This window comes from Mytilus trossulus, chromosome 9 (genome assembly GCF_036588685.1).
Source record: "Mytilus trossulus isolate FHL-02 chromosome 9, PNRI_Mtr1.1.1.hap1, whole genome shotgun sequence".
Taxonomy (NCBI): domain Eukaryota; kingdom Metazoa; phylum Mollusca; class Bivalvia; order Mytilida; family Mytilidae; genus Mytilus; species Mytilus trossulus.
Window position 1 is genome coordinate 11,807,270 of NC_086381.1, and position 9,867 is coordinate 11,817,136.

The following is a 9,867-nucleotide window of genomic DNA, read 5'->3' on the forward strand; positions in this document are numbered from 1 at the left end:
TCACTTTTCTTCCACTGCATGATAATACACATGCACTCCTGAAGTTTTTCTTAAGTTCAGGCAATCAGGGACTTTCTATAAGTAAAGTATTAAAGAAAGCTAGTCACTGAGGGAATGTATTCAAAATTTTACACATTTTTTATTTAAAATATACTACATAGTAAATGAAATAAAAATAATACAAAATTTTTAATTTCAATTAAGACTTATCAGCATACACATATTTGTTTATCATATGTGGCAATGAATACATGCTGGCTTCTTATCATACAAACAGATGTTGTTGGACCTGATCTACCACAGCGCCATCTGGAATTAAGTGGGGATAATCTTCACCAATGTCTCTCTGTGGTCTCGGACCATATGACTCATTGATTGTTACTCTGGTCAAAAGCGATATTCCACTATTGTGACGTCATGACATCACCAAATCAACCGTCTACGCTACGATTATTGTTAAGATAAATGGACTCGTACATACAGTGATGGCAATGCAAAAAGCAGAGGCCTTGCCGTTCCTTACAGTAGAAGAGGCTATAAGAAGAAGTAAACAAACATTAAGGTATCTTCAATATATCGTTTCAATGTTATTTGAAAGAAAAATAGTACTATATATACATTCGTTTTTTGGGGTAATCAAAGACTCATCAAATGTACCTCATTCTTTCACATGCATTTTTTTTTCTTTCTTTGCTGCTTATTGTGTCTTTGAAGATAGGGGTGGTTATTTAACAAACAATCAAAAAGATTGTAAAATTTGTGCTTATATCAAGTTTAACATTATTTTCCTTAAAATAATTTTAAATTCAAAAATTAATTTTTTTTTGTTGTTAATTAACTCAAAATGAAACTGCGCCAAAAAAATAATGAATAGCAAACCAGACATCGATATCTTTATGTTATTTTTTTTTATATTGTACAACGTCACAGGTTCCAAGAAGAATTGAGTTTGAGTATATGGGAAAGAGCGAGAATAGAATGGGTGTACATCAGAAATCTTAAAGAATGGATGGTTTCTACAGGAAGCAAGTTAACCCCTATTTTAGGTATTATAATATGTTATAATAATTGGAGATGATGTATTTAATAATATAGTTACCAGATTTTTATTGATTTGTCATACATGTAGATTCCTTTCCTGATTATTATATCTTGACTGTACTATAAACTTAGGACACATAAATTATCAGTGAAAATGTGTCAAAAAGTTGTTATAAGAAATAACGTTCTAAAATTTGATAAACTTGACAAGAAAATACGGGTTTGCATTTTCTACTGGGCGTTTGTTTCTAAGCTTGTAGGTATATAAACAAGAAGATTAATATGATTGCCAATAACACAACACTCCACAAGAGCCCAAATGCCACAGAAATTAACAACTATAGGTCACCGTACTACCTTTAACAATGAGTTATAATTAATGATGTGCAGATCGCTAACTACGAAATGAATATTAACCTTTGTCACACAAATATGTTTACCAACAAAGGTCTACCTTAAACCAACAAAGTTCTACCTTAAAATATTTAACGCTATTGTTGTTATAGAAAAGGCAAAAGATTTTACTGATGAAATGGTATTGGCAAACTTAGTAAAAGAAGCATTATGTACAACAGAGGTCCATCAAAATGTCCATAATGCAATGATGTGTTCTGGTGGACCATACTCAACTTTACAAAGGTATAGTTTCTGCTATATATATAGATCTGATGGAACATACTCAAATATACAAAGGTATAGTACACCCTATTATGTATAGACCTGATGAACCTTATACAACCGTTAGTATACAAAGATATAATTTGAACTTTCCCCTATTTTGTATAGGTCCGATGTACCATATATACACAATTTTTAAAAGGTATAAGTATACCCCCGCTTTAAAAAAAAAGGGGGTATACTGTTTTACCTCTGTCTGTCCTTCCGTCAGTCCGTCAGTCCGTCCGTCCCATGAATATTTTTCGTCGCATTTTTCTCATGAACTACTATACAAGGATTTCTGAAATTTGGTTTCAGGGTTTATCTAAGTCAGCTATACCGTGTGATGCGTTTTCAGATTGATCACTTGACAACTTCCTGTTTACCGAACACTTGTATTATTTTTCACATGATAGCCAAATTGAAAATTTTCGTCACATTTTTCTCAGGAACTACAATACAAGGATTTCTGAAATTTGGTTTCAGGATTTATATAAGTCAGCTATACCGTGTGATGCGTTTTCAGATTCATCACTCGACAACTTCCTGTTTATCGAACACTTGCATATTTTTACACTATTTATATTATCCACTTGCGGCGGGGGTATCATCAGTGAGCAGTAGCTCGCAGTTTCATTTGTTTCCACTATTATGCATTAGTGGACCATAAACAACTTTGCAAAGTATCATTTTCCCTAGTCTATTAAGTATAAAGTTGCGAAATAAAATATATTCAAATTCACCAAAGGACAATATCCACTGATTTTACTATTTAAAATTGAATGTGAGACAATTCCCTAGGATAAAAGTACAAATAAAGAAGAAAAAACACGTTTCGGAAGAGCCATACATCGATTACCTATTGAACTCCAGTAACAAACAAGTACATGTATGTCTCAAATTTTAAAGTTGTGAAAGATATCATTTGGCGATATTCAAACTAGCAAGTCGAAAAATAATCTGAGATCATCTGACAATGCGATGGCAAAAAAATAACACAAAGAAACGACCAAAATAAACAAGACGAAAGTACACAAAACTCAAAATAGAAATTTAAAGACTGAGCAACACAAACCCCCACCAAAAACCATGGTCTTAAGTTATTATATCACTATATTCAATTTATCGAAGCTGAAGTTGTATTTTTATAAATTTACCGTTACGGATATTTGTTGAATACTTTTGCATATATATTTTTCTTTCTTTCAGAGGAATTGGACTAAACAAGATAACTAAAAGCTCAGAAGAAAGGCTTCTGTCTGATATAGAAAAAGAGTTTTATATGTTTAATCGAAAGAGAGTACAGTACGAATCTGATATTCAGAAAAAGAAAGTGGTGAGGAAAATACTTCTTTTCTTTGTTTGGGGGGTTATTTTTTTAGTGTTTTTTTTGTTTTTGTTTTGTTTTTTCAACAATAAGTGGTGTCATTTATGGAAATGTATATATTCATTTATTTGTACTCAAATCACTTAATTAATCATGTGATTGATTTACTTGACCTTTAAAAAACAAGATTTGATAATTCCAGATTAATCAAATACGACAAATTTTCAAAGTCTAAATATGTGCTGAGGGAAAAACATCAGTAGTAGCAGTTCTACTGCAAGCAATTGTTATTATTTGCTTTTAAAAGTTGTCTTATTTGCAGAGCACTGAGAAAATGAAGTCAACTATAATTGAGCTTGAAGAACAGTTATCCAAACGAAGCCGTATTGCGCATGTACGTCGGTCTACACGCTCCAATAGGAAGGTGGACAATCTCTCTAACAGACTATCAATGCTCAGAAAACAAATTGAAAGTGAAAAATCTATGGTGGAGAAAAAACAAGAAGCGTTGAGCGAATTTATGTCCAGCATAAACAAGGTAATTTCTCGTCTAGTTAAAAACTTGTAGTGTAAAAGCAAATAATCTAAAGCATTGAAATTTATATAGTTTTGCCTTTTTGAAAATGTGATCCCTTAAAAAAAATCAAAGCGTCGAAATACGTTGACACAATCACATGTGATATCTTCCACAAATATCTAAATGTTGCAAGTGTTTCAATTTCCGTATTATCTTTTTCAACTTTATATTTTAGCTGTAAACCACGTCTTGACCCTCCTGTAGAGCTTTTATACGGTTTTTATGTTCCATCTACGATAGAAGAGGGGCATTATGTTTTATGGTCTGTGGGTCCGTTCGTCTGTCCGTCCGTCCGTTCGTTCCGCTTCAGGTTAAGGTTTTTGGTTAGGTAGTTTTTGATAAAGTTGCAGTCCAATCAACTTGATACTTAGTACACATGTTCCCTATGATATGGTTTTTCTAATTTATGCCAAATTAGAGTTTTTCTCCCAATTTCACGGTCCACTGAACATGGAAAACGATGGTGCGTCCTTGTACTTGGGTCACATTCTTGTTTTTATTTGAGGTCCTTGCGACCTTGCCTCATTAATTATGATTTTTTTATAAAGTGGATGGATTTATACACCCCCGTGTTTGAATGTACAAACAAGATGGCGTAAGTCTTATCAACTATTTTGTTCGTGTTTGTGTTGATCAGTCCTTAGTTTTCTATGTTTTGTTTGTAAACTGTTGTTTGTCTTATGGTCTTTATAAAAGATTTTTGCAATGGCGTAATCAGTTTATTGTCTTATTAGTTTGAGTGTCCCTTTGGTATCTTTCGCCTCTCTTCTATTACAGGATATGAAAAAATTATATATAGAACTCACAGAACTCCAGACAAAAAGGATGCAGTTGATTTATTCTCAATTAAAAAAGTTTGGTTGTGCGTTTAAAGAGTTTAATCATGGTTACAAAAAGTAAGTGCTGACATAAACAATACGCATTCCCCCTCAGATCAGCTAATTCAATGTTACTTGTTCTCTTATAAACATGATCGCGTGATAGGCACGCGCTCTTAAACTTCAATGCCTCTATAGTTGAGAGATTGCTATTATAAAACTTTAGAAAGATGTTGTGAACATAAAGGAAAGTTATTCTTCTAATCTATACCTGTTAGAGTCTGTGATTATAGGAAGAACGAAGATGTTGGGTACATCTCAATGCGACAGAAACCCAACATCATAAAACATCAAAAGACACAAAGAGGTTTAAGCATGTTGTCGTCTGTATGTATGCGTACAAGAGAAATAAGCAATATTCTATCAGATATATGAAAGGGGTCAAAAGTAAAGAGGATCTCAAAATCGACGCAAAAAGATTGTAGCAGTGACAATGTTACAACCTTGAAGTTATTTTACCAAAAAACTGTCAGAAATATTTAAGGTGGTGGCTAGGGAAGTTATGAAGTAAAACCAAGTGTTTTCCTTGGTAATTAATCACTTATGGTGTTGATGCAATCAAAATCGTTTTTATTGGTCTTTCGTATTGATTATTGTTTCTTTGCAGGAGGAAGACCGAGATCGGTGAAATGATAGGTTCTTTTGAGTCCATCTGCATAGAAGACATAATAGAACGTGTAAAACAAGATATAGAGGCTAGAGCAAACACAAGAAAGAAAGGTCACATATTTGAGTTACAGGTATTAATTGCTCTTTATATCCAAATTATTTTTAACTTATCTAGGTCATTTTCAAAAAAATGCCGAATTTTGAAATTTTGAAATTGATTTAATGTTACTATTTCAAACAACCCTCGTCATAAGTAAATCAGCACAAATATCTATGCTATATATATACTTATAATATAATTACACATATACCTTTTCTTCATTGTTTTGAACTTCTTGTTTTTTCTGTAGGAAATGTTTAATACTCCCATGAAAAACAACATCGAACCAAGAAAAGACGCCACTCTCAGGTAAGGTAGAAATGTAATACAACTTTGTACAGTTCAAAGAATCTCAAATGTGCATAATAGACAACTTAAAAGCCGTACAATTCTATGGAAACGAGGGTATGACGACTGCATAATCCTGATTTATTATTGACATTTATATGAGAAAATAGCATATAAAACTGGTTTAACGACTCTAGATGTCATCAAGAAGACATTTTTTCCCAACTGTAGACTATAGCTTTATAAGCATACACATAAATGGTATAGGGTGAGTTGAGATCTCTCAATTTGTTTTTAACCCCGCCGCATTTTTGCGACTATCCCTATAAAAATATATCGCCTAATTATAGTCTTGTGTGTTGTGTTGAAGCTCGACTCCGGGTGCGTGATTTTCTCTCTGCTTTGAACACCCATCAATTGGTGGCTTTTTGCTTTGTTCTGCTCTGTTCCAGTTGTTGTCTCTTTGACATTTCCCGTTTCCATTCTGCGGGAATTTCTCGCTACATTGAAGACCTGTTGGTGACCTTCTGCTGTTGTTTTTTTCTATGGTCGGATTGTTGTCTCTTTGACACATTCCCCATTTCCATTCTCTATTTTATCTTTTCTATCCAGTATAACAGTAACACTCAAATATAACGGTAGTCCCTTCTTATCTTTGGATCGTTGATAGATACTAGTGCTGCATAATAAATTAATAAATAACACCCAAAACAAACGAGTCAATCCATTGCCAGTTTTCTGCACCAAATTTTGTGAACAAAATCTAAATTATTTATTGCGCATGCAAAAGGAAATTTCAGTATGTTTTTTTTTCACTTGTAGCGCATGTGCACTTCCAAGGCAAGAACAAATCAACAACACACAAGCAGTTCAGTCGATGATGGGGAGAACGCAGACGATTCTAGAGGGCAGTGGAAGCGATAATTTGTTGGTGGGAACTTTCTGTGCCTCTTCTTCAGAATCGATTAAAATCAAAGGAATGAATCCGGTCAGATGCCAACGTTCCGAAAACTCCGGTAAACTTTTACTCCGTCAGAATTTTGTAAAATTTGTGACAAAAAAACGAGCTATTCGTATCTAATTCGGCGAATCGCAAATATCCTAAATGACGATTAAAAATTAGTTTTATTTGTGTCAATTGGCATTTTTTTTTTTAAATTATATTCACAAATAGTGTCATTCTAATTTAAATCCTATATTAACTTTTACTTATATTCACAAAACCTTGATGTGTGTGTCTGGATGTTCTATCAACACCATCTCATGTTTTCGAACATTAAATCCAACTTTAAATTCCTTGTAGATGACTCAAAACTGCCATTTCGAGAGATTTGTACACACTTTGAATATGTATCATAGAAAGTGAAGACGATCGTATACAAATTCTAGAATTCTAATGAATGTTACATTAAGCTATCTGTTTTCTTTCTCATTGAATATATTTTGGTTTGGGATATCAATCGATCCAAATATCTTATTTAAAAAAAAATTAAGGGCTCTACAAAACTTTGGTTTTGAATGCATTTTTACTTCAAGATAAATATAATTATTCTTTAAGGTAAGATTATAATGGAAAATCGAATCACTCGAAGTACTGACTTGCAGATAGAGGCGAAAGTTGTCTACCTCTTGTGTCCTTTTTTTTTTGTAAGAGTTTTTCTTACCAGATTTGAGTACAAAAGTAAAATCTTTATAAAACAATCGGGTCTGTAATTAGATGTAAAACTTTAATCTTGCAGATTCGTCGCTCGAATCAAAGATAGAGACAATTGTTATTCCGAATGAACCTGATAGTGACTGTAAGATGCCACCTCCATTTCCGACAAAAGAGTTCTGTGTAAGCTCTGGTGATGAGGCAAGCGCTTGTATGGAGGAACAACATGAACCCGGTAAATAAGTTAATACACATTTTGTAGTTATGACTACAGTGTAATAAATAATCAAGACGAAAAGTAATGGACAGTTTTGTTTATCCTTTCGTTATATTTTAGATGGTAGCGGTCTTAAATTATCAAAAGACTCTTACAACAGAATGCATTTAGTGTAGATAAAGGTAATGTTTTGTGTTAGCTTGCTTGCTAACTGAACCGTGAAGTCATTATTAAATTAGGAAAACTACCCTCCTTTGAGGGTAGACTAGTCTGACAGATAACCAACCTGTTTGTTTTTAGGACGAGACTACTCAGAATGGAGATTAGTTTACCTGACCTAGTAATGACTTCATGGACCAATTAACAATCAAGCTAAACAAATATTATACCTTCACCTACACACTTAATGCATTCTGCTGTAATGCTTCATTAGATAAACATTTATTGCGGGACAATATCATCACTGGCAAAGATCTTTTTGTGATTTTCAAAAATTTGATACGTTCGGAACAAAATTAGAAAACCTTTAAATCTGAAGATTACAAAGAAAACTCAATAAAAGCCATATTCTTTAAACAGGTGATCGGATCCCGCTTTTCTGGACTTTCTGAATCCGAATTACATTTTTTTCGTTTATATTTTTAATTTCAAAAAGCTAGAACTTTTGCCCCCTAAAATTATTGACACTACGGAACTGAAGGCGTTACCAATGAAAAAATTAATTCTTTGAAGGATCATATAAGTGAGCAAGAAATAGTGAGTGACAAAATATATAATATAGTTCCTTTTATTTCTAGATGATGTTAGCTGGAAGTGGTCTAATACAAATCAGCCGTTACACACCAATCATACCGACGATATCAGCATGATCAGAAATGTCAAGGTCATTGCTCTTCATGACTTTGTCGCTGGGAAAAGTGATCAAATTTCTTTTAAAAAAGGTATGGTTGTCTTACATCTGCAAATTTTCTGATTTAATCATGAAACATAATTATTTTTTTTATAAATTTGATTTCGTTGTTTCTAAGATGATTCGTGGCAATCATGGAGATAGCTATCAACCAGACACCTTAGGACATGAATGTAAGCTACCAAAGGTCGCCGTACGGCCTCCATAATGAGTAAAACTAATATTGTATAATAAGCTTAACTAGGCAGCTAGATAGTCGTCAGGTTGGCACAACACAAGACACAACATACTGATCTAAAGAGGTATTCGCGGTTATTAATAGTTAGTGCAAAGTCAGATACAACTTGCAGATAAATCATGGTTTCCAAGACTACAATATTTATCTGTACACATCAAACAACTTTAGCGTAAATATCTCAAGGTAATCATAGATGTATACATAGTTAAATTTTAATTATTTAAATAGCTCGGCAAGTCTCGCGCTTTCTAAAACAAAATTTAACTGTCTCCAGTGGAGAAATATCGTAATACACTTGTTGCAATTGTGGAATCTATATCTACCAATATAACATGACTTTTACGCATGTACAGTAGACCAAACTATAATATTTTTAGGTATCATCAAGACTGCAAAGACATTGCTTGTGCTGTTTTCCGATCTTTAATTAACCATGTGCATTTTATAGCATTTTATTTCATTCATATGAAAAAAACCTTCGGATGTATTATTTCCCTTGCAGGTCAAATCATAAAACAAAAAGTTGGAGAAAACGAAGATGGATTTGCATATGGCTGGGTGCGTGAGAATAGATTGGCGCCGAAACAGTATGGATGGTATCCGGCTGGAATTGTACAAAGATATGTTCCATCATCAGATTCTGCCAGAAAAGAGTGAACATATTTGGATACTTCTCTCACGTTATCGGTCCTCGGTTGCCTCAAATTCATTGTTAATTATGAAAAATAAAATATGCAGTTCTATATTCAGTTTTTATTTTGTACTGTCCATTTTTTTGTTGCTCTGAAAATATCGTATAATATGTATAACTGAAACTATTGGTTTGATGTGAGTAACCTGGATACTATCAATGTGAGACTACCATCATGTTTGTGTCCACATGTGTTATTGAAATTTTTCAACTTTTTGGGACGGGGTCATTCGTGTCGCTTTGACACATCTAGGTTTTTTTTAAGCTATAATCACTATTAATCCGATAATCGGATTTGGAACTCGTTGAGCTGCATCTGAATATCTTTAAAACAGAAATATTTACACAAAACACGTTATTTTAGTTCTGATAGTCAAACCATTGAAATTTATAGAGACCAGTTGACACCAACTGTTCTCCACAACATAATTTAATTCTATAAATAACAATGTACATATATTTTAATCACTTGTTGTTTCCTTTCATGTAAATATCACCAAGTATTCTACAAATTTAAAGATACATTTTTGTTCATATTTTTTAATCATATACTCCGCGCATGCAACAGTTCGTAATCTTCAATATTAATGAAGCTGAAACTGTATATCAGAAGAAGAAGAAGAAGATAACACAGTTTTAAAGTATATATACATATATACAACAAATCTAAATTGAAAACT

At 33.0% G+C, this 9,867-nt stretch overlaps 1 protein-coding gene across 1 annotated transcript; it reads left to right on the forward strand.

Annotated features, from left to right (window-relative positions):
• The first annotated feature begins 423 nt into the window (after positions 1-423).
• On the forward strand, positions 424-9,239 carry LOC134685116 (uncharacterized). The gene is made up of 12 exons (XM_063544567.1): positions 424-562; positions 931-1,046; positions 1,548-1,680; positions 2,908-3,034; positions 3,348-3,563; positions 4,380-4,498; positions 5,088-5,220; positions 5,440-5,498; positions 6,300-6,493; positions 7,217-7,366; positions 8,146-8,289; positions 8,999-9,239. Exons 1-12 carry the CDS (start codon positions 486-488, stop codon positions 9,151-9,153), a joined length of 1,623 nt encoding a protein of 540 aa, XP_063400637.1. The 5' UTR covers positions 424-485; the 3' UTR covers positions 9,154-9,239.
• Positions 9,240-9,867: the final 628 nt, after the last annotated feature.